We start from the raw sequence: 26,258 nt of genomic DNA, 5'->3' as shown, positions 1-26,258 counted from the left end.
AGTTTTAACAGGAGGGAAAATCTCAACCCCAGCCTTAATTTGTCCATTTGAGGTGAGGTTAGCTATTGCTCTTACCATATTGCATTCTATTTTTCCGTCTGAATAAGTATGTCACTGGATTGATTCCCTTTGTCTTCTAAGCGTAGGGACTTGAAATAGGAGTGCCATGGTACCATTTTACAAGCCTATTAAATGCTCGTAATTATTGTTGTTGTTTTAGCAGAGGCCGCCCCCAAAGGGGGCCTCGTGGGCTGCCGCCATAACTGCTGCCGGGGACCTGGGAAAACCGGTTTGGATGGTTTAGTGCGCCCAACAACAAAGGGAGGGTTTTACCCCCTCGAACGAGCGTGTGCCAAAGGTGGCGCCAAAATACCTGGTCAATGGAAAGCCAGGGCGATGATGGCAATCCCCCCCTCCCCAATGGGGGGACGCCACGGCACACCAGGAGGGAACAATGTAGGGGCTATAAGCGCACCGCTAGCCTAGCACAGGTCACTGTTAGAACCTGGGGCGGTGCGCTGAACAAACTTTTGAGACCCATCCACCCACACCGAGGAGCAACAGCATTGTCGCAGTGCTGGATGGCAGGCGAGGCAGCTAAGAAGGGGTACATTTGTTGGTAAGAAGGTACACCCGCAGGGCGGTGTGCAGGAGGAAGGCCACTCACCTTGAGATGCCTTACGGGAGGGTGAGCAGGCCGGAATGGGGGAGCAAGTGGAGATAGCACTCGCAGCCCAGACCCGCCGAATGGCAGGGCACAAAAATGGACAAACAAGGTGGCGAGTTGGGGCCTAACTCCAGGGAGAGGCTACCCCTCCATGCAAGCAGCATGAAAACCAACAGGGAACGTTTTGACCCCATAAAACGGCATGTACAATGGCCTGAACAAACTGGGAGGTGTCACAAGTATGGTAGACAGATTACAGAACGTTATTGGGATATGTCAGAAATGATGTATGACCTGTCAGACGTTGTGATTTATGACCAGTCACGTGATTTATGAGCCTGTCAAAATGATTTATGACTGTGAAGGGGTTGATTGATGATCTGTCATTTTTATGATTTATAAGCTTGTCAAAATGATTTATGACATCCCGTGACGTCAGTTCATGGCCTGGTCATAGTGGGTATGACCACGGTACTGTAACCAAAAGTAAGTTGTACATGTCATGCTGAATAAACTGCGGCCAACATATGCCACTAGAAAACATGACATACAAGTGTTGGTGAACTTTAGTGGGAAATATACTCGAAGAAGGAAATGCATTGCAGTTTGGGAGTGGGTCCAGTTCAGAAGTTAATGATTTATGGAGCGCATTGCTTACTTTGTTAGCATCTTGGCACTAAGAGAAAACATTGGCAGTAGCGTGTGGTACCATCTGAGGGCAAGTAATCACTAAAAAGATGAGTTTTCAGTTATTTCCTGAAAGCAAGATGTTCAGCGATCATCCAATGATAAAAATGCATCTAATTCCAGGCTTTTGCTGCTAAGAAGGAAAAAGATCAAGCTCTAGCCCCAAGTCTCCCAATCGCGGGTAGGACCAGTGTGCATGTGGAGCTGGCTGCTGCTTTGGGAGGAAGTTATCAGGTTGCAGATAAACATAGGACTGTTGCCATTAAAGGTTTAGGGTAGATGTTTGAGCTCTTGAATTTGACTCATTTGGCAATAAGAAGCCTGTGAAGGTTTTTAGGATGCTGCGAAATGATGCCCAACGAGTAAAACCCCAACAACAGACTGGCAGCTAATTTGTGAATAAACTGAAGATTTTTAATCTGGCCAAGTAAAGCACAATGCAACTAGCCACCCTTGATCTCAGAGTAGCCATAATTATCAGAAATCGTAAATTCACAGAAAGAGGGGGCAATACCTTCCTCGAAAGTTTAAGATAAAAGAAGCAGAAGGAGGTAATCTTCCCAGTTTTATGTGAAGAGCCTAACTTATCATCAAGTGATACAGCCCAGACTGAGCAGTGGGGCCTCAGGGCAGGACAGGGGCCGAATGAGATAGACCACCAGTCTTGAGACCACATTGAAATGGTCCTCCCACAATCATTGCCTCTGTCTGATCTGAATTGCACTTTAGGATCTTAATACTCCAATGTGAAGCATTGAAACACGCCTGGAAATTGGTTTGTGAAATTGAAATAGTCTCTACTCATGTATAAAGTATGCTTAAATTGGCTAAGTAGGTTCATGCTGTGCTGTTAGTTATAAATGCAAAAAGAACTATTGATGGGCATATGGCTAGGTCTAAACTGGGGTGGCATGGTGAGCAAAAGAATGATGGATTTAACCCAGATCTCTTGACTGGGGGAGAATGTTTTGATTTGTTCTGCATTCCGTCCATCAATTGTGTGTCTTTTGCTTTCTCGCTCTAAGTGTGCTGGGTATGCCTAGACGTAGGTCCCGGGCTCACTGTGCCACTGGATTCAAGCTATCCTCGCTGAAGAGGGGTGAAACCCCGAAACCGGTCCTAGGATGCTTGTTTCCGGTCCAGGGAGGACCTGGCTTGGCAGTTCGGGCTGGACTGTTCCCTAAGGCACAGGGTCAAGACTGATTTGCATTTGGCTAGGTCTAAACTGGGGTGGCATGGTGAGCAAAAGAATGATGGATTTAACCCAGATCTCTTGACTGGGGGAGAATGTTTTGATTTATTTGTTCTGCATTCCGTTCATCAATTGTGTGTCTTGTGCTGTTAGTTATATCCAGGCAGACTCCATACCAGATATTTCTTAGAAGTTTAAAAAAGTAGGTTCGGAAACAATTGGCACACAGTGGAATTCCATCGTAACGTGCCAGTCTACCGAAGAACAGTTCACTCACATGTTCCGTCACATTATCCAACAGGTAATGGAACTATTTATTTGTTTTACTTAATTTCAAGGGTTTAGTAGGAACACATCTGCGAGGGGGCGCTAATGGATAAAACCTAAGCATATGCTCGTGGTTTATTTGTGTGCATTGGTGGTGTGCAAAGTGACAGGGCCAAAGAATGCAAAGACAGAGTGAAGAAGAGATAAAAGGAGAGTCTGAATGAGATTTCAGACAACCTTGTCAGAGCTGCAGCCCCCTGACTTGCAGGGATTCACATGTGGGACTTCTGACCCAGAGATGGACAAATGATAGCAGCTCCGAACCCGAACCGAAACGGAGCTGTATTTGTTAGAATGCTGCCCTTCTGATGCACCCATGACCTCACAGCTTTTCCCTATCCCCAACTCTCCTACACCGCTCCACCCTACCCCTCCGCTTTTTGGCAAGTATGCAGTAGCAATTGTTTTTCTCCCTCACTGCCCCATTCCTTCACCACCAGCTCTCAATGACGGCATTCAAGCTTTCAATTAGCAATCTGGGCATAGGTGCTGTCTTTTTCCTGTTCGCTTTTCAGTATCTTGCACTTTTGTGGGTCATATAGACAGGCCCGTCGTTTTCAATCAGTATATCATGGTGCAGAGTTTGCTGCAGCCCAAGAGCTTTATTTGCATCATGAAGACAATCTGGGGAAGGTCAGGTTAATGGGCGCGAGTCAGTCAAAGGCAGCATGTGACTTTAGGCTTCATGTGGATTTGCCAGAGCTCACAAGATTTCTGGAGGGAGAAGACTCCTGCACACGTTTGCTGAGTGAGTGCAGTTCATGTAGAAAAATCCCACACTAGAAGGAATCCATTGGCGTTTGAAGAGAGAAGAGCATTTGCCAGGCGTGCTCTTTGGTAATGCTCGTTTACATGACAGCAGTTGCTTCAGAGTGGCATTGAAGACAAGCCTGAACCTGTTAGATCTTTATGGTGGTGCCTTACACTTGTTTTGTTGTTTTATTGGTTTAAGGGGCACCAATAACCAATGGGAAGGTCCCATTTTTCTCATATTCTATGCGGGTGCATTTGATTTTCTTTTCTTCCTGAGTTGGCATGTTCCTAATCTCGCCTCCATTTCAGATTCTAGATTTGTTTCACATTAGAGAAAAGCTGACAGCGCGCCAGTTTCAGAGAGTGGCCACCACGACCCTTTTGAGGATGGCCAAAGAACATCCTCAACTAGCGGAGAAATACCTACTGCAACCAATGCTTGAGCCGCTTCTACGCTGCTTGTACACTGAGGGTAAGTGTGTATCTTTTTAACACTTTGGGGATTTAGCAATGTTGGCAGCAGCAATGCAAATGGCAGTGTGTGTAGAGGCCTTCAAGCCCACTGGTCTGGTTGTTTCCTTATCTACGAACACACCTCAGATCCCATTCAGTCTCCATCCTCTAACTCTTCACCGTCCTCTGTTCACCCTCTTGGGTCTATCCCATCTCTTTCGTCCACTTCCTTATTTCCCTTTTAACTACAAATTTTAACACCAGCATTAACGTTTGTCACAAATCAATTCTGTGAGCAATTTGAGCTGCTTCGCTTCTTAAACAGCTTAATTCTGTCAGAAGGCTTTGTTTGGTCTGGTAAAACTAGCGCAATGAACCAAGGCCTCATTGGACGTGTCTAGCAGTAATTGACAAGCTATGATGTAGAGTTGGGACTTGGAGCTCTTTTCTGGACTAAAATGAGCAAAGTCTGCTAAGAGCTGGTAAGTGTTGTAGAAGAAAAAACAAAATTTTATTCAAGAAATATCAGATTATATATTTATTTAGACGTGTCGCGGAAGTGTGTTGACCGATGGAGAACATCAGCCACCTGACTCCTATGAGACTAAAAACTCAGACTGTATATATACAAATCTCTGCGGTCAGAGGTCATCTGGTTCCCTGTAAGAGGAGCATAGCTGCCAAGTGTTCAGATTGCTTATGTGTAACATTTGCATGCTTGCAGTGTATTTAAAGTGACATTCTAATGCCACATATGTGACACTTCGAGGGCTTGCTTGATGAATCTGTGTGCGGTCTGGCCACAAGTTTGACCGATGATACAATAGCGTAGAGGGTTGAAGTGTTTGCTGCAAAGAACAACGTAAAACATGTTGGTCACAAATTTGTATTTTAGGTGAACTGCTCAATGGGTTGCTGCTTTTACTAAAAGGTTATTGTGTTGTGCTGGTCACAATTTATAATTATTATAGTTCAGTGTGTTATGAACAGCACCAGGAGCTGCACACGAAATGCGTGTCATTGGAGTAGAACTTTATTACTGCTCAAAAGAGTTAAATATTTATATCTTAACTCTTCGGCCGGTTGTCAAGGTAACCTCAGCACAGCCTCTGTTGTCTGTCAATTGCTTCACTGTTGTCTACCCTGGTGTCTCTGAGCCTCTCTTGGTGGTTCTAGCTACTGCAGTTGAGACCAGTCGACAGGGACTCCTGAGCCAACAAGGACAGCAAGACTGTTTGACCTTCATACTAACGTTGCTGATATCATTTTGGTGGCCATGTGGCCCTCTACATAATGTGTGTATGCCAGCCATTGGGACAAGTTTGTGGCTTGGTGCCGTACCCGCCAGATAGACCCATTACAAGCCAATCAGTCTGAAGTAGGGTTTAGTCCCTGACCCGCAGGTCTTTGGTTTGGGCAGTGTTAAAGGCTATTTGTCCGATTTGTTGCAGCTGCTCGATCAGCCTGCTTTGTTTAATTCACCCGTTGTTATGCAATTTTGTTTTAAACATTTTTTTAAAGGTATGCCTCCTATGTTTCCCTAAAAAGCCTTTGTGATGATGCAGTGGGATTTATTACTTTTTTGAGGTGTACCCCCTTTGAGCCGATGCGCACCTGTCCATTACGGCCTCTAACATTGAAAATGGTCTTCCTGATCACCATAACATCAGCTTGGTATGTGAGTGAGCTTCAGCTTTTTACTGTTCAACTTCCTTCTCCTCAGGCAAGCTGGCATTACACACCCAAGTTGCCTTTCTACCAAAATTGACATACCTTTCTATGTTGGGCAAGCTATCACCCTTCTGGCGTTCTTTGTTCCATCTCATCCTGCCAAGGAGGTAGAGAGACTCCACTGACTGGATCCCAAGTGTTGATCGCACCAAAACATACTGCAGATTACCAGCTCCTTTCTCTGGGGCAAAGAAAGGGAAGGCAGTGCGAAAACAGATAATTTCTCAATGGATTGTTCTATGCATTAGTATCTGCTTTGCACTTGCTAGGAAGCAGTCTCCAGAAGGCTTATGGGCTCATTCCACCAGAGCCAAAGCTGCTTCTGCTGATTTTGGCACTTGGAGTGGTTATCCTGTATATTTATCGAGCAGCTATGTGGGCGTTACTGCACACATTCATGAGGCACTACTGTCTCAACAGTCCGTTCCGTCGGTAGGTGCATTCTGCCTGTTGGAATTTGCAGAACTTTTTGGTCTAAGCCAGTTCACAGACCCACTACTGGGGGAGATACGGCTGTGGTCTATCCATAAGATGAGGAATGTCCAGTTAGAAGTATCCATCAGAAGAACACATCACTTTCTTTCAGTAATACTATTCCTGGTGGATACTCTGTCTAACTGCAGATTACTCACTGACTCTCCAACCTCCCCATCTGTGAACTGGGCTCATTTTCCATCTAAAAAGTCACCAGTCTTGAGATCTGCACGCTGGCCATGTGTAAGCGGGTTGCAATGAGGAGACTGACGCTGAAGTGTTTGCTGGGGTTGTTTATTGAGGATTCACACAGTTACGGGTCGTCTCCGCTCCCCTCGGTGTCAGTATCACGAGTCCTGGCCCTCCGGGTCTTCGTCTGGGACTTGCTGAACTTCGCTCCCCTCAGGCGCCGGGTTCTTAGGTCGAGGTCTCCCGCCGGACCATGCGAGATAAAGAGAGAGATGCTAGGGTTAGGACACGGCTCTTCCGTAACTTTTTACGTGAGGGACGGGGGTGAGGGAAACACACAGGTGCTACAGTGCTCTCGTCAGGCGGTTGTGACTCAAAGGAGTGAGTGAGAGGGAGGGGGTCAAGTCTAGTGGTCTTTGAGGCGGTGAGCGTTTAGCGGTCAGTGGCGAGCACCCTTCTCCCGCCTCCCGACCCAACCCGTGAAGCGTTCCCGTACCTGGGAAAGCCACGCACCTCCTCCTGGGGCGTGGCTCGGCGGAGCGTGGTGTCCGAGGTCTCCTGCATCCGGTCCCCAGTCCTCCTTGCGGTCGCTGCTTCTCCTCGGCTGTTCCTCTCTCCCGATCCCGTCTTCCTCCTCCGATTCACCGTCGTGCTCCTTCTCCGTTCTCCCTCCGGTGTCGTCACACACCCTGGTTCTCTTCTCCCGTCCTCTTATTGGCGGTTGTTCCTCTACGTTAGAATAGAGGGCGGGACTGTTGTGGAAGGCGTCCCAGTTAAAGGTACAGAGGTCCGTTTTAGAGGTGTCTGAATCCTCGGTGGTCCACGGATCCTGGGAGATAGAAAGCACATGATCGTTCAGATCTTGGGGAGACCACCAGTCACCCCCTTTGCAGTCCTCGTCCCTGCTGTCCCCGTGACACCCCTCCACCCCTGGATTCTCCCGCTCGGGGAGAGGGGATGTCCGTGAGAGGTAATCGGCGCTGCCGTTTTCAGACCCCTTCCTATGCCTCAAGGTGAAGGAAAAGGGCTGGAGAGCGAGGAACCAGCGTAACACCCGGGGATTGTTGGAGATATTGTGGCTCATCCATTGAAGAGGGGCGTGATCAGTATATAAGGTAAAGTGCCTCCCCTCCAGATAATATCGGAGCTTGTCAACGGCCCACCTAATCGCGAGGCACTCTCTTTCGATAGTGGGGTATCTCATCTCCCTTGGGAACAGCTTCCTACTGATGTATAACAGGGGATGTTCTATACCGTCTGCTGTCACTTGGGATAGGACTGCCCCCAGGCCGTGGTTTGACGCATCCGTGTGCAGGATGAATGGTCGGGAGAAATCTGGGGAGGCTAACACCGGGCTGGAAGTGATTATGTTTTTTAAGGCCCTGAATGCGTGTCTCATTTCTGGTGTGGGATTCTGGAAGATGTGTGGTTTTACTTGCTTCATAAGGGTGTCTGTTAAGGGGGAAGCCTGTTCTGAAAAGTTAGGGATGAATCGCCTATAGTAGCCGATCAGACCCAGGAACGCCCTCATCTCCTTTTTTGTGGACGGGAAAGGAGTATCATTGATTGCTTTTACCTTCTCCATCTGGGGGGCGATGAGACCATGACCCAGGACATACCCTAGGTAATTCACCTTCTGAAAGGCTACCCTTGATTTTTTTGCGTTTATATGAAGGCCAGCGTTATGCAGTGCGAGAAATATGGTCTGTAAATGTTGGAGATGCGTTTTCCAATCAGGGCTAAACACCACGATATCGTCTAGATATGCTGACGAATAGTTCTGATGTTCCCTCAAGATGGCATTCATCAGCCTCTGGAAGGTGGCCGGGGCTCCATGGAGGCTGAAGGGGAGGACCGTAAATTCATATAGGCCGTCTGGTGTAGAGAAGGCGGTCTTCTTGCGGTCTTCTTCTCTTAAGGGCACCTGCCAGTAGCCCTTGGTAAGATCAAGTGTGGTGATATACACGGCCTCTCCCAGTTTCTCGATCAGCTCGTCAATACGGGGCATGGGATAGGCGTCGAAGGAGGAGATGTTGTTGAGAGCACGGAAGTCCATACAGAACCGTACGCTTCCATCCGGCTTCGGTACCATCACTATTGGCAACGACCAATTACTTCGGGATGGCCGTATCACGCCTTGTTGTAACATGTCCCGGACTTCTTGTCGAATCGCTTCTCTGCGGGCTGCAGGAACTCGATACGGCCGTAGTTTGACGATCTTCCCTGGGTCGGTTTCTATTTGATGTTCCGCGAGATGGGTCCTTCCCGGGATGTTGGAGAAGAGGGAGGCATGGGACTTCAAAGCCTCGCTCAGTTCTCTGGCCTCGTCTGGGCTTATCTCGGGGTTGATGACTAGGTGGTGAAGCGTTGCCTGATCCGTCTGTTGTGTGGGCACCGTTAGGCTGGTTGGTTTGGGGGGTGGTCCTATCCATTTCTTTAATATATTGATATGGCATACTTGGGTCCGCCGTGGTGTAATCTGCAACTTGTAGGTGGTTTTCCCGATGGTTTCTACCACTTTGTAAGGACCTTTCCACTCTTTTTGGAACTTCGGGGCGGAGGTCGGCAACAGCACCAAGGCCCAGTCGCCCATGTTTAAGGTTCTCCATTTCTTCCCTCGATTGTAGAAGAATGCTTGTTTTTCTTGCTGATTTTCCAGGTTGGAGTACGCCAGGTCTCGGAGCTTCCCCAGCTTTGATTGTAGGCCCTGTGTGTATTCCAGCATCTCTCGGGACTCCTGGCTCTCTTCTTTTTCCCAGGCCTCTTTCGTCATGTCCATCAGACTTCGTGGCTGGCGACCGTACAGGAGTTCAAAAGACGAACAACCTAGGCTGCTTTGCACTTGGCTCCTTATGACATACAAAGCCAATGGTAGTAGCTGGTCCCACTCTCTTCCTTCTACGTTGAGCATCTTCTTGAGGGTGGTTTTGAGGGTGCCATTATAGCGTTCCACCAACCCGTCTGTTTGCGGGTGATACACAGACGTTTTGATTTGTCGAACGTCGAGTAGCCGGCACACTTCCTTCATCAGGCGAGACACAAACGGTGTGCCTTGGTCCGTGAGTATTTCTTTCGGAAAACCGACCCTAGAAAATAGCTCCACAAAGCGGTCGGCGATGTTGCGGGTTGTGGGGGCTCCTAGCGGAAATGCTTCGGGGAACCTTGTGGCGTAGTCCACCACTACTAGGACATACATGTGGCCTTTTTTTGTCCGGGGCAGAGGTCCTATAAGGTCCATCCCTACTCTTTCGTATGGTGTTCCTATCACGGGGAGCGGTTGTAGGGGTACTGCTGGAGGTATACGGGTGTTCCTTTTCTGACAGACCGTACAGGTCTGACAGTGGGCTTTGGTATCCTTATAGATGCCTGGCCAGTAGAAGTGTCATAGTATGTTTTGCGTGGTTTTCTCAGAGCCTGAGTGACCGGCCGTGAGGTGGGTGTGTGCAAAGAACAGAATCTGCTCTCTGAAGGACAGGGGAACCAGAAGCTGATGTGGCTCTGAGGGACCTCCCTGGCGATAAAGCAAATCGTTTTTAATAAGAAAGCGGGGATATATACGTGTGTCAGTGTCTTGTGACCTATGGGCTTGTTCCCAGGCATTGAGGAGAGTGGCATCATTGGCCTGTGCGAATTTAAAACTGCGGTCCAACAGCCAGGGTTCAGGGGTGATCAGGGCCTTCACCGTTGGGTTCTCTCTGGTGCCCTGCTCCTTCTTCCCTCCCTGTAGACCCCCTAGAACTAGGCGAAACATATCTTGGAACGCCGGGTTATCGGTTCCGATGATGAGGTCTTCTGGTAGGTTATCCAGGACCCCTACTCTTACAAGACCCTGGGCCCCTGAGGGATGGACTACCGGGATGTCGGCCACGGGATAAGGCTTAACGTCTCCGTGAACACACCGAATGTGTACCGAGGATTCCGGTACCAACTGCTCCGGTGACACCCATAGGCTTTGAACAGCGGATTGCCTACATCCTGAATCTAGGAGTGCCTGGAGGGAAGTACCGTTCACCTGTACCTGGACATGATAGGCTGACCCCATCTCTGCGGTGTAGAGGATTGATTTGGGCACGTAACCCACTTCCATGGGTTCCTCCATCGTTCGTTTCTTGGGGCAGGCTCGGGCTATATGACCCCATTCCCCACAGTCGAAGCACTGAGGGCCCTTCATGATGGGTTCTTCATATCTCTGGGGTCGGGCCTTTGGCTGATCCGGTAGTTTCGGTTTTTTCTCTGTCCGAAAGGGAGTGTTCCGCGTTTTCTCCACATCCCCTACGTAGCCTTTCGGCTGAGCCCTAGAAAACGCGGTGGCCATCTCCACGGCCTGTTCTGCGGTTAGGTGCGTATGCTGCCTCAACCATCTCTGGGTGTGGTAGGGTAAGGCTTCCAGGTATTGTTCCGGGTAAATATTTTCCATGATCTCCTCCTTTGTACTGGTGCCTGGGTTCAGCCACTTATCTGCAGCCATCTTCAATCGGAAATACAGGGTCTTTGGGTTTTCCCCGGACGCCCCCTTCTCTCTTCTGAATCTTACCCGGTAGGCCTCCGCGTCAAGGCCCAGGTGGTCTAAGATGAGCGCCTTGATGGACCCATTCGGGGCATCTCCGGTAGCGTTAGCCACCTGATAGGCTGCTTGTGCCTCTCCGGTCAGGAGAGGGGCCAGAAAGAAGGGCCACTTCTCCAAAGGCCAGCTACACGCCCTGGCGACCCTCTCAAAGTTTGTGAGGAAGGCGTCCGGGTCCTCCCCCGACAAGTACTTCTGTAAAGAGATCCCGGCTGGTGTGGGGTGACTAGGGCTGCGTATTTCTCGTCCTGAGCTGCTAAGGGGGTCGGTTACAGCTTTTTGGAGTCCCTCTAGCTGCGCGGCTATCGTGTCCTTAAAGACTTCGCGGTCCGCGCTGGCGGAGGCCATTTGACGTTCCACGGCCCATTCCAGCTTTTCTTGCCCTTTATGTTGGATTAATGCGTCCATCTTCGGAGTTACAGATGGGTCCTCTATGCCCGCATTCTCCACCACTGTAAGCGGGTTGCAATGAGGAGACTGACGCTGAAGTGTTTGCTGGGGTTGTTTATTGAGGATTCACACAGTTACGGGTCGTCTCCGCTCCCCTCGGTGTCAGTATCACGAGTCCTGGCCCTCCGGGTCTTCGTCTGGGACTTGCTGAACTTCGCTCCCCTCAGGCGCCGGGTTCTTAGGTCGAGGTCTCCCTCCGGACCATGCGAGATAAAGAGAGAGATGCTAGGGTTAGGACACGGCTCTTCCGTAACTTTTTACGTGAGGGACGGGGGTGAGGAAAACACACAGGTGCTATAGTGCTCTCGTCAGGCGGTTGTGACTCAAAGGAGTGAGTGAGAGGGAGGGGGTCAAGTCTAGTGGTCTTTGAGGCGGTGAGCGTTTAGCGGTCAGTGGCGAGCACCCTTCTCCCGCCTCCCGACCCAACCCGTGAAGCGTTCCCGTACCTGGGAAAGCCACACACCTCCTCCTGGGGCGTGGCTCGGCAGAGCGTGGTGTCCGAGGTCTCCTGCCTCCGGTCCCCAGTCCTCCTTGCGGTCGCTGCTTCTCCTCGGCTGTTCCTCTCTCCCGATCCCGTCTTCCTCCTCCGATTCACCGTCGTGCTCCTTCTCCGTTCTCCCTCCGGTGTCGTCACACACCCTGGTTCTCTTCTCCCGTCCTCTTATTGGCGGTTGTTCCTCCACGTTAGAATAGAGGGCGGGACTGTTGTGGAAGGCGTCCCAGTTAAAGGTACAGAGGTCCGTTTTAGAGGTGTCTGAATCCTCGGTGGTCCACGGATCCTGGGAGATAGAAAGCACATGATCGTTCAGATCTTGGGGAGACCACCAGTCACCCCCTTTGCAGTCCTCGTCCCTGCTGTCCCCGTAACACCATGCCAATTTGTTGCTGGGCTCTGCGTCTGAAGACGTGGACAACCTGGGAAAGCAACTCATGTTAGCGCGCAAGGGTCGTGCTTATATGTGGCTCCGCTTATTACTTCCGAAGCGGAATGACATTGGTGCGGAGCAGCACGATGCCGCTTACCTGCTCAAAAAGAATATTCAAAAACTGAGGAATCAGCAGTTAGATTGAGAATCTGCAAGTAAGGTCGTTACCGAAGGTAAGTAACTTGTTCATTTTGTGCTCAACTTAAAGTCTCATGCTTGGCACGCTCAATCACTTGAAGGACGACTGTATGTTTTGCTGGGTACGCAGCGTTCAGAAAATGCAGTGTCTGGCTTGTTCATCGCTCATGCTATTGCAACTCTGTCCAGTGTGTAGTTGTGCTGTTCACAGTTTCCAAGTAGGCTTTTAAATCTCACAGAATTAGGGCTGCCCTTAAAATGGATCTGACAAAAAGAATAGTTTTGGAAACAACTGTTGGTAAGCTGTGTGGGTACAGAGTCCTCACTGATGCACATGGCACTAACTATCTTACTAACCATAATACATGTTGAGGGAACTGTAACATGCACAGATGTGTGCAAATTGTGAAAGCACATTACAACTGTGATTTGTTACACCTTCTTTAAGCTGAAAAGTAAGGTAGCTCTAATTGCAGATGCTACATCCTAGTGACCCACAATACAAACATCTTCACTATAGCACCAAAATCTATAGAGTGCTCTCCTATTGCCTTTGAAAAAGATGGTGTTACAAATGCAATTCCTAAGGTTCAGTATGCCTGTTGTGTTTGCTGCATCTCTACTCGAGCCATTGTGGATTTTGGTCCAGAGCTTTTAGCATTGTACAAGACTACTTGCTCATCACCACTGATGGATATTCCATGGATCTACTGTGTTTGTGAACAAATACATGCTTTCAATATTCCAAGCCTGCTTTTTTCTGCACTTTTTGGCCTATTTCTATAGTCAAAGTTAATATCCACTGTAAAGGGTTACTTTTGGGCATACGTCGCGCCTTTGAGGTACGAGATGGTTTCTTTTCTGTGACTCTTCTCCATGTTCTACACTAGTCTGTGTATCCTGAAGTCTTTTCCTTAATACCCATTTTATTTTCTCTGCCTCCTTCCTCATTGTTGCAGTGTTTTGAATTGTCCTTTTTTTTTTGTTTTAGAGTTTTATATAGCACGAACTAGACCTGAAGATCTCGGGTATCAGAGCGCTTTACATAGCACCAGTTTCGTTACACAAGGACACATACATTTTTATTAGGCACAGGGAGATTAAATGATTTGCCCAGAATCACAGGATGTTGAGCGTCGTTGCCCAGACTCGAACCCGGTTCCCCCGACGTCGACCGCTCTAGCCGTAAGTCTACATCCCTTTCTGAAACAATACATACCTCTTTCTCCGTCCGGTTGGACAGCTCCCATTACACACCAAAATCCGAGTCTCTGGCCAGTTACAGCTCTTGTGCACCAGAAACCTATGGCCATTTGATAAGATCCATGCAGATAATTTCTTTTTGGTGATGGTCATATGAATTTCCCTAATATCGTTCTCCGTGGTTTTAAGATCCAAAATGTATAACGTTATGCGTCTTTGTTTTTAAACTTGGCACATTTAAATATCTATCAAAAAGTATGATGAAAGGATTATGGCATGACCATATCAATTGGATAACATACTATTTCTCTCCATATGTTTCACTCTCCATCTCCATTTAATAGGTTGTTTCACAATGTTTGCCATCTTTTGGTCAAGGAACAGATTATTGGAACACTCATGGACACAGTGAAAGTAGCATCAGCAGAAAGCCACAGTTTATTCTCAACTTGGTTGTGCAGCCATTTTGACTCTCCACCTCACCTCCCATGCCCTACTCATGCGTTTGCCTGCGAGAGAGGTCAAGGGACCATGTAAGTGGCAGTAGGACTGTTCTGAGGGACATAAAATGGAGATGGAGATGGTGTTAGCAGGCAGCTTCTTAGGTGCGGGACACCAAGACCAGGTCATCAAGACCATGAATAAATGAAAGACCCCTAGTGGTATGCCTTTGGAAGGGGATCTTTCATTTGTCTTAATGTAGGTGGAGGTCAACAATGACTAGCTTAATGCCTCTAGGATCTCTGTTCCTGGTTTTTCGTCCCTGTGCTTTAAAGCATCCTTTCTTTACTCTCACCTCATACTTTTCCCCTGATCAGTTTTTGCTCTGCTGTTCAGTTTCACTTCTAGTTCCCCTGCCTATTACCCACACATAGCTGACAATTGAGCTAATTAGTCATGCACAGGCAGAGCTCACCATTACTCTGCGTACATGGTCTCCGATCCCTTTTGCTCTAAAGGCCAGATGTTTTTTATGGCTTTACCAAGGGGACTAAAACTGTTGCTTGTATTTTTTGAAAAAGGGAGGGATGGTGAGATCTTAGAAAATAGTGCTCTTTCTGATCTCCATCTGCTCCATGATATGTTACTTCCATCCTCCCAACCCGCCAATAAGGTTTCAAAGTAAAGTTCTGACCCTAATATTTATAGCCCGTAGTTGTAGCACAGTGACATTGTTAAGGATCACAACTGGTGTACCTTTTACCTGAGCTGCAACACAGAGTTGTGAGGGGATGTTGGTCTGGTGGAAAAGATGGCTACTGGATTTCACCACAAGGGTAAGTTTATGAGTTAGGGGTGGCTGAGCTGTGCTGCAGGTGTTCACTCCTTGTGTGTTAATATGTGTTGACCCGCGCCGTGTTTCGACACATGTAAGATATGCTTAATCTGTCGTTACTTTGAAATCATTGTACAAACCTGAAATGCAATATAGTGTCTTTTTTAGTACTCTTTTTGCAAGTTATGTGTATACTAAATGTGGCCACTTTTTGTTTAACACACAACATGCTTATCTGTAAGGCAGTAACGGCCCTCCGCCATGTTTAAGACCTCCTCACTTAATATACTATAAAATTCTGAACCGAAATCTGGAAGCCAACTGTTTTACTCTGCCGGTCCCAATATGTGGAACAGTCTCCACCAAACATTCAAACAGGCCAGCTAACTATCTGTCTTTTAGGAGACTGCTTAAAGTGTTCCCCTTCTTAGAACCTGTAGTCCTTGTGCAGGATACACTGTACTCTTAACATTCATTCTTTTGCAGAAAGCCTCTTGTGCAAGTGTCTAAGGCATTCATTGAAAGTGCCCTTGTCTCTGTCTTAGATAATATCGACAAAGACTGGACACCAGAGACTGTGCTGGTGGCAGAGTTCAGCCTGTCTGACTGCATAGAAGACATCCTTAAGGTATGTAGTGGATTCTTTTTCGCTCTATCTACCTGCTTTCAGTGCTTCACGTTTTGTAGACCTGTTATACTTGTGATGCTGAGTTACCCAAGGTTCTGATTTGTTGCTGATCCGCTCATGGCAGTATAAGAGAAGCGGTACCAAGGGTGAAAAGAAGAAAAACTTTTGGTGAAATGACTCCAGTTTGGTTGATTGCTTCAGTGGATGTGAATACAAAAAACACAGTTGCTTCACTTAGTAACTGACTTGTGGCGTGTCGCTTTAGGTACTTCTATAGTGTTACATATGGCACAGGCCCCGCTGTATGTTTAACATGGTCACTGTTTGTGCTTTGACTGCATTCGAGAGTGTGATGAAAGCATACATCCTACAAGACCGGTCTGCTTATTTCTAACAAGACAATCTTTTAAAGACCTAGCTGTCCCAAAACGCCGGGAATCAATTTAAAGAAACCCGCGGCTCCTTTGGGAGCTATATGTATTACAAAAATTATATATATTGTAATTGCTACAGCAAAAGAATCAAACAGTCCCAATTAAGGCATTTGTGACAATATTAATTAATCCATCAACAAAAAGAGGGGGGGACCGGGAGCATAATTAGAAAATAGGTCCAGTACCCATGCTCCCTCAAAATCACGTATTTATATTGAGGGTAGGTCCTTAAGGGATCCGATCGCGCTTCGTCAGGACCAAATCAGACAGGTGAATCTAAAAAGTATATGAATGAAAAAGAAAAGGTTCCAGTGAAAGTGAAGTACTGTGAACCTATAGTACCTTGATAGTAAGGGGAAATTGCGTCGTCGCGCTGGTAGGTGCTCCTTCTTATTGGAAAACCTACACCCAACCCTATGAGATGAAAGGGAAGGGCTCCGTCAGCGGTTCGGATTAGGCGACAGAGAAAGATCGGATCCCTTAAGGACCTACTCTGAAGCGCGAAACATGTTGACCCTATTTTTCTAGAACTTTCACTCCCTATTCACTCACCTATCCTGAGAGTTGCAGTAAACTCTATATCTGCCCTCATTATATTGTTTTTTTGAGGACCTCCAGGATCATTTTTAATCAATGCTAGATAGAGCCGTGAATAAAGGTCTTGGTTTCTACCTAGTAGTTTTAACGCACCACTCACATCCCTCATAGACATACCCACACACCCCCATGCACAACTGCGGCGTCTCCTAAAAGAACTCCGACAAAGAGCCCTCTTGCGGGGCCCGTGGGGGACTGCAGCGCCACCCCCACGAGGAGCAACGCCCTATGATGAAGCAGGACACCTGAAAGGGTGTGTGAGGGCACTAAATTTCAAAGGAGAAATTCCCCACACTCATTCCGGCCCAACCAATCTCAAAGCACACACAGCAGATCTTCCTACCTCTTTCTTTAGGAACAGCTACCCTCTCAATATAAATACGTAATATTAATTAATCACCTGCTAATTAGGTGATCAAATATACAGGACTCCAAACATAATGAGTGGAAAATTATTCTTATAATGAAATTATCTATGCCTTACAAAAACAAATGCAATCAGCTCTGATGTTGGAAGAAAAAGAAAGCCTCGCTACTTGTGCCAAGGGCCGATGCAGTGGAGAGATGGTGGCAAATGTGCAAAATCAGTGTGCTGTAAAACAGCACTTCTATCCAACAATGGCTGTCCTGTTCTTCTAGATGTTAGTGTATGTTCATAATACATATATGTACAGTAATTGTGTACAATAGCCACTGCCCTGAGTACAGAATGTTATCATTTCGACCTGTGAGAGTGATTTACACAGGGTTGAAATCACGAATATGTTAAATAGGAAGGTATCTAAACTATAAAATGACATCACCAGTTACGACAAAAACATCACCTGTCTGTATCCTTCTCATGAGTTTTAGCAAACCCTTACTGAGCCTCGACAGCCCAAGCCAACAGGACCATGCTGCGGAAAAGTAGTTACTTTCTCAGAATCCACAGGGCCTGGCGAGTCTGAGTGCTATTGAACATCTCTTGTGTTCCATCTGGAGAGGAGCTGGCCGTGCAGTTAAGACTGGAGTGCTCTGCTGCAGCAGAAACAACACTCAGTTGCATGTGGCTGGTTTCGTTTTATAGTGGCACAGTGGGCGGAATCTGATGGGCTGGAATGTGGCCCAAAGAGTTACAGTGGCTAAAATTAATTCAAGCATTCCTTTCCTCCTCACTTTATTTCTCCAGGGGTGGGTTCGGTGGCCCCTTTACCAAAGGACTGAAGGTATTCTTCACGGATAAGGCCTTACTAGACCAGAACTGGCCTGGGGTTGCTCGTGTTAGTGTCTGGAGGGACCTAGCCCAGCTGGTAAGGCTGGACTTTTCCTGTTGGAGTGGAGCCAAACTTGATTTCCATATAACTACTCCCTTGGCACAGTGGGCAAAACATGATGAACTGGTTTCGGTCGGAGCCGTTACCGTAACCGAAATTAATGTAAGCACTTGTTCCATCTCTTTGTTGTTGCTTGCACTATGACCCAGCAAAAGACTCTGCATGAAGAGGAAGCATGAAGAAGAAGCCATGTCGTGGGTGACCCACTAGAGAGACTACAGGATCAACGAAGCTCTGTTCTGATAATATATTACCTCCTGGTCCATGCCAGGGAGGCTGTGACCCACTAGAGAGACTACAGGAAGACTAGAGGGTTCATGTGGATGAACAGGGCCTGTCGTGATGAAACAGGAACTGCAGGGTATGGAGTGATGGCCGGGCTCCCTTTACCCTAGTAAAGACCTTGAAAGAGGGCGAGCTGGGAGGAGGCTGCGGAGCACAGAGCCCTGGTGCTTCAGCCCTCTCCCCTCTGAACATTTCAATGACACAGAGTGATTCATTGTTCCAGGCGCCTGTCTGCAGCACAGTCATCAGTTCCAGTGAGAGGATCAGTGCTCTTCTGAGTGAAATATCACTCTGGGTAATGGAGAAGGCCGCACAGCTTCCTTGAAGTTGGGACCGGTGATGTGCAGAGCTGCATGTCCTTCACAGGCCATGTCCCAAGCAGTGGCCTCTGGTAATCCGAGTGATGTGCGCCTCTGTGTGTGAGTGAATGTTGGCAGTGTTTGAACGAACGTTCATTTATGTGTGTGCGATGGCTGGGGTGCAAGTGAGATATTAGGGTTCAAAGAGCCTCGAGGTGAGAGGTGTTTGGCTCTTAGAGACCTCTAAACTTTACCCGCCTGAGATGACCAAGTTCAGCGACATTAACAAGGTCGCTGATTTACATTCGTTGTTTTATTTGACAAATGAATGCGTTCTGGAGGTTATAGCTTTAGTTCTGTCCACCTCAGGTGGTTGGACATATGCACAAGATAGTGATTTGTAAAGGGAAAGCCCAGGACTAGTGAATGGTTCTCAGGTGGTTTAAAGCCATGTGACCACCCTGTGGCACTATTAAAGTGAACCACGTTAGCACAGAACATTTGTTCATAACAGCACTGTGACCCAACAGCTTTTTTTTATTGATTTGATAATGCCTATATAGATGAGTCATAGGATTTAAGTTCTGTATTTTTAAAGAGGCAATTGTGCATTGGAAAAAGTAAACCTTTCAAGCAGCGTGTCTGGTTTTTGCTTTTCAAATATCTGAGGTGGGTGTAGGCCAAAAGACCGAGCATTAAACTGTCTATTCCTATAGTTTTGGGCGTGCTTAGTTTTAAGAAATGGCTCAGTGAAAGGTTGCTTCCATGCAAAGTATACACACAGAAAATAATCACATGCATAGTGTCTTGTTAACCTAGCTTCAAAATGTGCACCATGGGTCAATTTGTGAATGCGGAAGAATTTTGAGTGATACCCAGATTAGCTTGTGTATCACTTGTATTTGGGACGATGGTGTTTGTTGTTGTGAATTCTGTCTTTCTGATAGGGGTGATGGGTCTGTTCTTCAACAAGTTGGGGATGTTGAAGTGGGAGGAAGGGGACGGATATGTTTAGAAAACTGTCCTCAAGCAGATCTCATGCAACACTGCACAATGCACACATCAGTTGCCGCTCCTGTTCACTGCTTGCTGGGTCCAGTGTGACCGCTCCATAGAACTATCGGCCCACATGAAACTTGGGGCTCTGTGCGCATTACTAAATGAATTACCACGAAATACATCACTCTCAAATCCTGGAATATATGTGGTATGAATGATCCCAGAAATGTAAGGCAAACGTTTGCATACCTCCAAAGACACCTTCTGACATAGTAGTGCTACAGGAACTCCATCTCACCGACAACACTTGGCTCCAAATACGGGTGGGATGGATTAGAGATGCATATGTCCACTTGCCCAGCATATGCACAAGGGATAGCTGTCCTATTTCGAAGAGACCTTCAGAGACATGCACTCCAATCGATCTGCAACTCAGATGGATGCTATGTACTTGTCCACAGGACACCTCTAGGCATGAAGGTCACTATTAAATGTGAGCATTGTCCCAATGTGGACTCTCCTGACATTTTTGCCACGGTATTGGATAGAATTGTTGCCCTGGGCGTTTCAATGGTGATCTCGGGGGTCGATTTTAACATAGTCCTTGACCCTCGCATAGACAAATCCCAGTCCAATGTTGGACTATTCCTCCACGCTGATACCTACCTGCAGACTGTCCTGCCTGATCAAGACTTGCTTGATACTTCTGGCACGCTAGGCACCCCTGGCAATTGAAGGCATCTGTGTAACCGCCTCCTTGTGGCGCATGGTCACGCATAAATTATTGGCTAGTCACTTGTCACTAGGGACATATGCACACACACCAAGAGTATTGATTATCTACCTCGTACAGTGTCTGACCATGGTCCGGTGGTCTTAACATAGTCATCAGGGGGTGCAGCTGACCACGCTTTCACATGGAGACTGCCTTTTAATGCACTCCCAGACCCTCCTTTAACGCTGAGATGTAGGGTGCAAATATTGAATTCGTCAATTACATTATTGGAATGGCAGACTCCCCTGGGCTAGTCTGGGAAGCCTTTAATGCCTATATCTGGGTCAGGTGCATATCAAAACAGTCTGGCATGTTCCGGGATTTGCGCAGGTGGCGGCAGGTGCTAGAACGCGAATTCCAAGATCAAGGACTTCGCTCCTTTGAAGGCAGATATGCACTGCTTTGCACACATCCTTCAAAAGATGGCTGAATATGAAGAAACTGCTGAAAGTGAAACACGCTTCCTGCACAAGGAGGTCACGGCTTGCCGTTTTGCTGAGGGAGACAAGGCAGGCAAGACCATAGCTGTTGTACTAAAAACAAAATCATACATCACAGAGCTAATGAATGCAGAACCGGTGCCATGTCACTCCTGGGCAAACATAAATCAAGATATGCTCCGCTTGTACTCTACTCTATATGCCTTCACTGGCCCAATCCACCCTGACAGACTTACTGCCTACTGCGACTCTATCCAGCTGCAATGGCTAGATAGTAGCCATAGGCAATTCCTGTACCATTTCCCACAAATAATATCATCCAAGTAATCTGTAGCATGACTGGAAGCAAAGTAGTTTTACTCATGCTTGGGAATCTTCCACCTTCTGTCCCTACATAAATCCTTCCTCTGATCTATGGACATCGTACTGAGGTCACTTCACAACCCTGTGTTCTGCATTGCCTATGTGTGTCGCCTTTGTGTGTAGAAGAAGAAACACAGGACTTACTTCCTGGGTCTAAATGGCCTGACGGCCCATTTCTACTAGGAATATGCAGAGGAATTGGCCCCACTCTTATTGGCAATGTATGAAGAAGCCAGGAAGACTGGCCATCTACTCCCCGAGAGGCCCTGACTGTCACAATATTAAAGCTTGGCAAGCAACCCAACCTTTGTGATTCCTACAGGCATTTATCCAAATGCAGATAACAAAATCATGGCATGTATGCTCACAGTAAAGATACTGCCTCTCATCCCCATCATAGTCCAACTGGATCAGTCGAGCTTTGACCCAGGGGCGCTCCACCGCATATAATCTTCATACTGTCTTTGCCCTACTCTACATCCTCAATCCACAACTCTCTGTGGTGGCGCTCTTCCTAGCTTCCATGAAGGTCTTCGACGCCTTCGAGTGGCAATTCTTATTTGCACTGCTGCAATGAATATGCTTCATCCCTTTCTTTAATAGATTAAGCTCCAATGCAAGCTCCCTACAGCTTGACTATGGGGGAACAGCAGAGTGTCAGATACCACAGCAATCAAGAGAGGCACGTGAATGGGATGCCCACTTTTGCCAATTTTATATACCATAGCTGTGGAGCCACTTGCTAGACGCCTGAGTCAATATCAGTCCAATCGAGGCCTCAACTTTGTAGCTCAGAAACTTGTCATCTCAGTGTATACAGACTACGTCACCATATATGTAAAGAATGCAGCCTAGAACCTGGCACCCATGTTGCGTGAGTGCATACAATTTGGCACCTTAACTGGAATCATGATCAGCTGGTTGAAGTCTGTAATTTTTCCTCTGACAATACAGAGAGATTACCTACGGAGTACCCTTTAGAGTGGGCGGGTGAGACTGTCGGGTATCTGGGGATTCGGATCATCAGGAATTTCTCCCTTCTTTGACGTGAAAACTATGGGAGAGCCACGATGTAGCTACATGAGTGGATACCAATATGGATCAACTTGCCTCTGTTCCTTGCTGGGAGACTGGCTATTGCCAAATTGGTAGTTCTGCCCAAGTTTCTCTATCTGTTTGCTAATATTCCCATACCTCTGATCTTTAATCGCATTCCCTACCTTTTGACTCAGCTGGCGTGGGCTGTATGGCAGCTAAGATTAGCGTGAGGAAGCTTGACCCTGCCCCCTGAACAGGGAGGACTGTGTGCTCCTGATATGAAATTGTATTATTACTGCGCACAAGCCCAGTTCGCCCATCACTGGTTCTTCCACACACAATACTTGCCTCATACTGCTATAGAAACAGACAGTACCCACCCATGCCCTCCACTGACTGCTATCTGTACTGAGCCAACAAGACCTAGAGACCCGATTGACACTGTTAAATGTACGGCATGGGCATGGAGTTGGCTACACTGTAGGGCTCGACTGGACTGCCTCTACTCTGCTAAACTGAAACTAGCTGACAATCCACTGTTGCCCCCCTGCAGAGGAAGAGAGGGTGCAACAGCCGTTAGGAGCATTGGAGAAAATGGGCGACCTATATCGGGCGGGCACGTTCTTTTCCCTAAAAGTGGCGCGAGCCTGCAAGTAATGTACACCGCTTGATATTTTCCTTTATTATTGAGTCGGAGCGTCTGCAAGACAGCTCATAGTACATTGTCCCTGCGCTAGACTGCATCCTCAATACCCTCTCTCCTAGGAGGCTAATCTCTAGATTATACACAGTCATGGGAGATAAAGCCCCTGTGGTTAAATCTAGGACATTTGAGAGATACGGGCAGGCATTGGTGCAGATTCAACTGAAGAGAAATTGATATTCTGCTGCCCCATGAAGCGCATGCTCTCCCCAAACTATTGGCTACACCTCATTCACATCAAATTCCTCCTTCACATATATCACACTCTCCCTGGGTAGTACAAGATGGGCCTGCTGCCTGACACAAGATGCTAACGTTGTAGCAATCAAGATGCTGATTTCCTACACTTGGCTTGGGAATGTCCTATGATAGGGTGTTTGTGGTCTGAAATGTATACCTTTCTGGAGGAAGTGACTGGCCACCCAATGCCAAGAACGCCACTAGTGGCACTGACAGGATATGGCAAAGACATTCCGACCGCTGGCCATTGGCTGACGGCTATGATGCTGCTTTTAGCCAAGAGGAAGGTGGCAATACACTGGGGATGACACGCTTGCCTGTGGCTAAAGGACTGGCTGGCAGATGTGGCCTTTTGCCAGGAGAGACATATGAACCCCTTTAGCACTTATATCGCACTCCATGCATAGTAAGGAAGCCGAATAAGCTGGAGGCAAACTGTTTGTTATGTAAGATCCAAGCAGAGTTGTAGGATTCCACTGGAGGTGCTTGGACCGAAAGGCCTCGCAATTACTTATACTGCCAATAGAACATATGATGGAGCACAATTTTAACAACTAAACTGCCTTCTGATGAATCCTGTTAAATATGGGACTGCACTGCATATTTTGAATTATGCTTTACTTGTTATAAAAACATTAATAAAAAGATTTTTTTTAAATGATGTACAACGAGGAACCAACAATTCTTTAAATAACTCTGATCTGTTAACAAAATTAGATATGTCAGCGGCCCTAGACGCACAATGTTCACCTTTGCTGTTAAAAAAGGTCCTTCTACAACCGGTACAGACCAACACATCATCGACCAATTGTATGAGGAACGAACCCTTTCATTATATCTTATTTTAACTTCAGTGGGAGCTATAGGTTTGATATTAACCGAAATGTCTGATACTTAATTCTATCATTCTCATCTGTTATCAGAACAAGTGCTATTATTAAACAGAATTTTAACTTCATGAAAATTAATAACCAAGACCAACAATTGAACATATGTTAAAAAGGTTTGAACCTAGCATTGTTAACCTGTCGGAGGTAGATGATATTATTGACCAACTAGAGCTACTTCCAAGTGAAGTTGACATATCACTAACTAAATCATAGGACTCGATCTTGACTCAAAATATAATAGATACCAATAACCCCTCAGATAGCATTAATCATTCAAAAAATATGCTCATAATCCATCACAAACACCACCAATTACTGCAGAGACCTCTACACTTATGATTCGCCAAAAAGGGATACCTTACCTCACGCGGAACTTACAGCACTAAGAAAAATCCGTCTCAAAACTACTATACTCATAAATGAAAATGAGGAATCGTAATTATATTCCAGCTTTATCTAAGTAAATGCTGGCTATATAAATGAAGGAAGCTAAATAAAAATCTTGCTTTAGACAGAGTTACAGAAGTAACAAATATTAAAGGGTCAAACCCTCGGAAATTGTTCCCCATAATCAATCATATCTAATAAAATAAATCAAAATGCATCATTTAATGTCAGTTCAGAACATGTCATCCCAAATATTGTTCATGGTGATCAAGAAGGAAACAATTCCCACACAAAAACTCATGCAGACTTGTCAGAAGACTACGATGCAGCAAATGTATAGTTAAGTGGTTGTTAATCTAACACATGCATCAAACAATGTGGAGAGAAAGCTATCAATCAATCAATTGAACATCTTTTGTCCTCTCCAACTCAAATTGTGAAAAGCATAGCAGATAACTTCCCATTACTTGTTAAAGCTCTCTCACTTTCATCCATAAATTTCGCAGCAAAAACAGACGAAGAAATCATCCCTCAACAAGCATCAATCAGCCTTAAGTGACCACATGATTTAATGATCATTGCTAAGCTTGACAATGCCAATTCCTCTAAATTAAAATTGACATCTGGATCATAAGGGAATAAAAAGAACCTAGTAGGCCGTCTTCTCTAAGAGCCATAAATGGTGTCAGTGGTACCTTTACAAAAAAAGCTAGCAATGAGTTTGAAACCACTGAGTGGGACTTATGCCCCACATATAAATCTGAAAGATGTCATGATGTTCTCAATCATCAAAATATTCTGAAACTATAGAGGCACTTTCCTGAATTATGTAACCTCACCTCCAGTGAATTAGATTGTGTTAGGTAATACAAGACAATTGCTTGTAATAAAAAATCACTCATACAACTTGGTGTCAAAAGTTTTCGATCTAACATTTGGGCGAGGAGAAAAGATTTGGTTGCATGGGGAATTGTACTTCTCCAGTTCAAAAAGCAAAATATCTGAACATTTCTAGACCGGTTTATCTTAGTTGAGAATATTCTGTTGTCCGATCACTGCACGACAAGATGAGTAATGTTAAGGGTCTGGAAGACTTATGATCTAATGATGGTGACAACTTAAACATTTTTATTATCAAAGATTTCTCTATTCAGTGCCATTTTTGTAACCAGACAAACATAGAACAATTTTTTTCAAGAGATTCGAGTAACATTATATGGGGAACTCAACCCATTTAATTTATTTCCCCTCAACGTCCTGAACATCAGACGAAGTGTACAAAATAATTGCAAAAACAAACTTCTGATTTATTCATGGAACATAAGCGGTATCAAGAGACAAATTATCAGTGGAATAAAACTACTGAAATCACATTTTATGCAATTACAGTGTGATTTACTTGCAAGAATCTTCAAAGTTTTTGTCCTTTAATTCATCTGATTTTACTATCTTCTAAGTTCTCGCAATACAAAATGGGTCGTCCAAGCAGAGGTCTGCATACTTTAGTAAATAACAGTTTACATACCGAAGGCATAATGATTAACTACACTTCAGAAGGCGGTATTAAAAATCAGATTTTGATTGTCAATATCTATTTTCTACCCAGGTTTAAACAAAATACCAATCTTGCTCCCTTCAGCTGAAGTGAGCGTGATTTATTTCATAATAGAAATTACAAAACAAGTACCACAAAAATGAATGAAGAAAAAATACAATTTCTCACAGTATATACAGTATGTACACTATGTGGTGATCTTAGTGAACCCCAGTGAAGTGACCATAACCTAAAAGTGGTGCACAAAGTGTTTCAAAGGTGACTGGAAAACAGGAAAATTGG

General features: G+C 46.1%; 1 protein-coding gene across 2 annotated transcripts in view; it reads left to right on the top strand.

Moving 5' to 3' along the window:
* Window positions 1-26,258, top strand: part of TANGO6 (transport and golgi organization 6 homolog) — a 753,370-nt gene that overhangs the window by 157,769 nt on the left and 569,343 nt on the right. For both annotated transcript variants that reach the window (XM_085637713.1, XM_085637712.1), the window contains exons 6-7: window positions 3,936-4,098; window positions 15,576-15,658. In XM_085637713.1, the coding sequence (XP_085493839.1) occupies window positions 3,936-4,098; window positions 15,576-15,658 (246 nt within the window). The remainder of the gene's footprint in view (window positions 1-3,935; window positions 4,099-15,575; window positions 15,659-26,258) is intronic.

Source organism: Triturus cristatus, chromosome 12 (assembly GCF_964204655.1).
Source record: "Triturus cristatus chromosome 12, aTriCri1.1, whole genome shotgun sequence".
NCBI lineage: Eukaryota > Metazoa > Chordata > Amphibia > Caudata > Salamandridae > Triturus > Triturus cristatus.
This window is presented reverse-complemented; position numbering and strand designations above follow the sequence as displayed.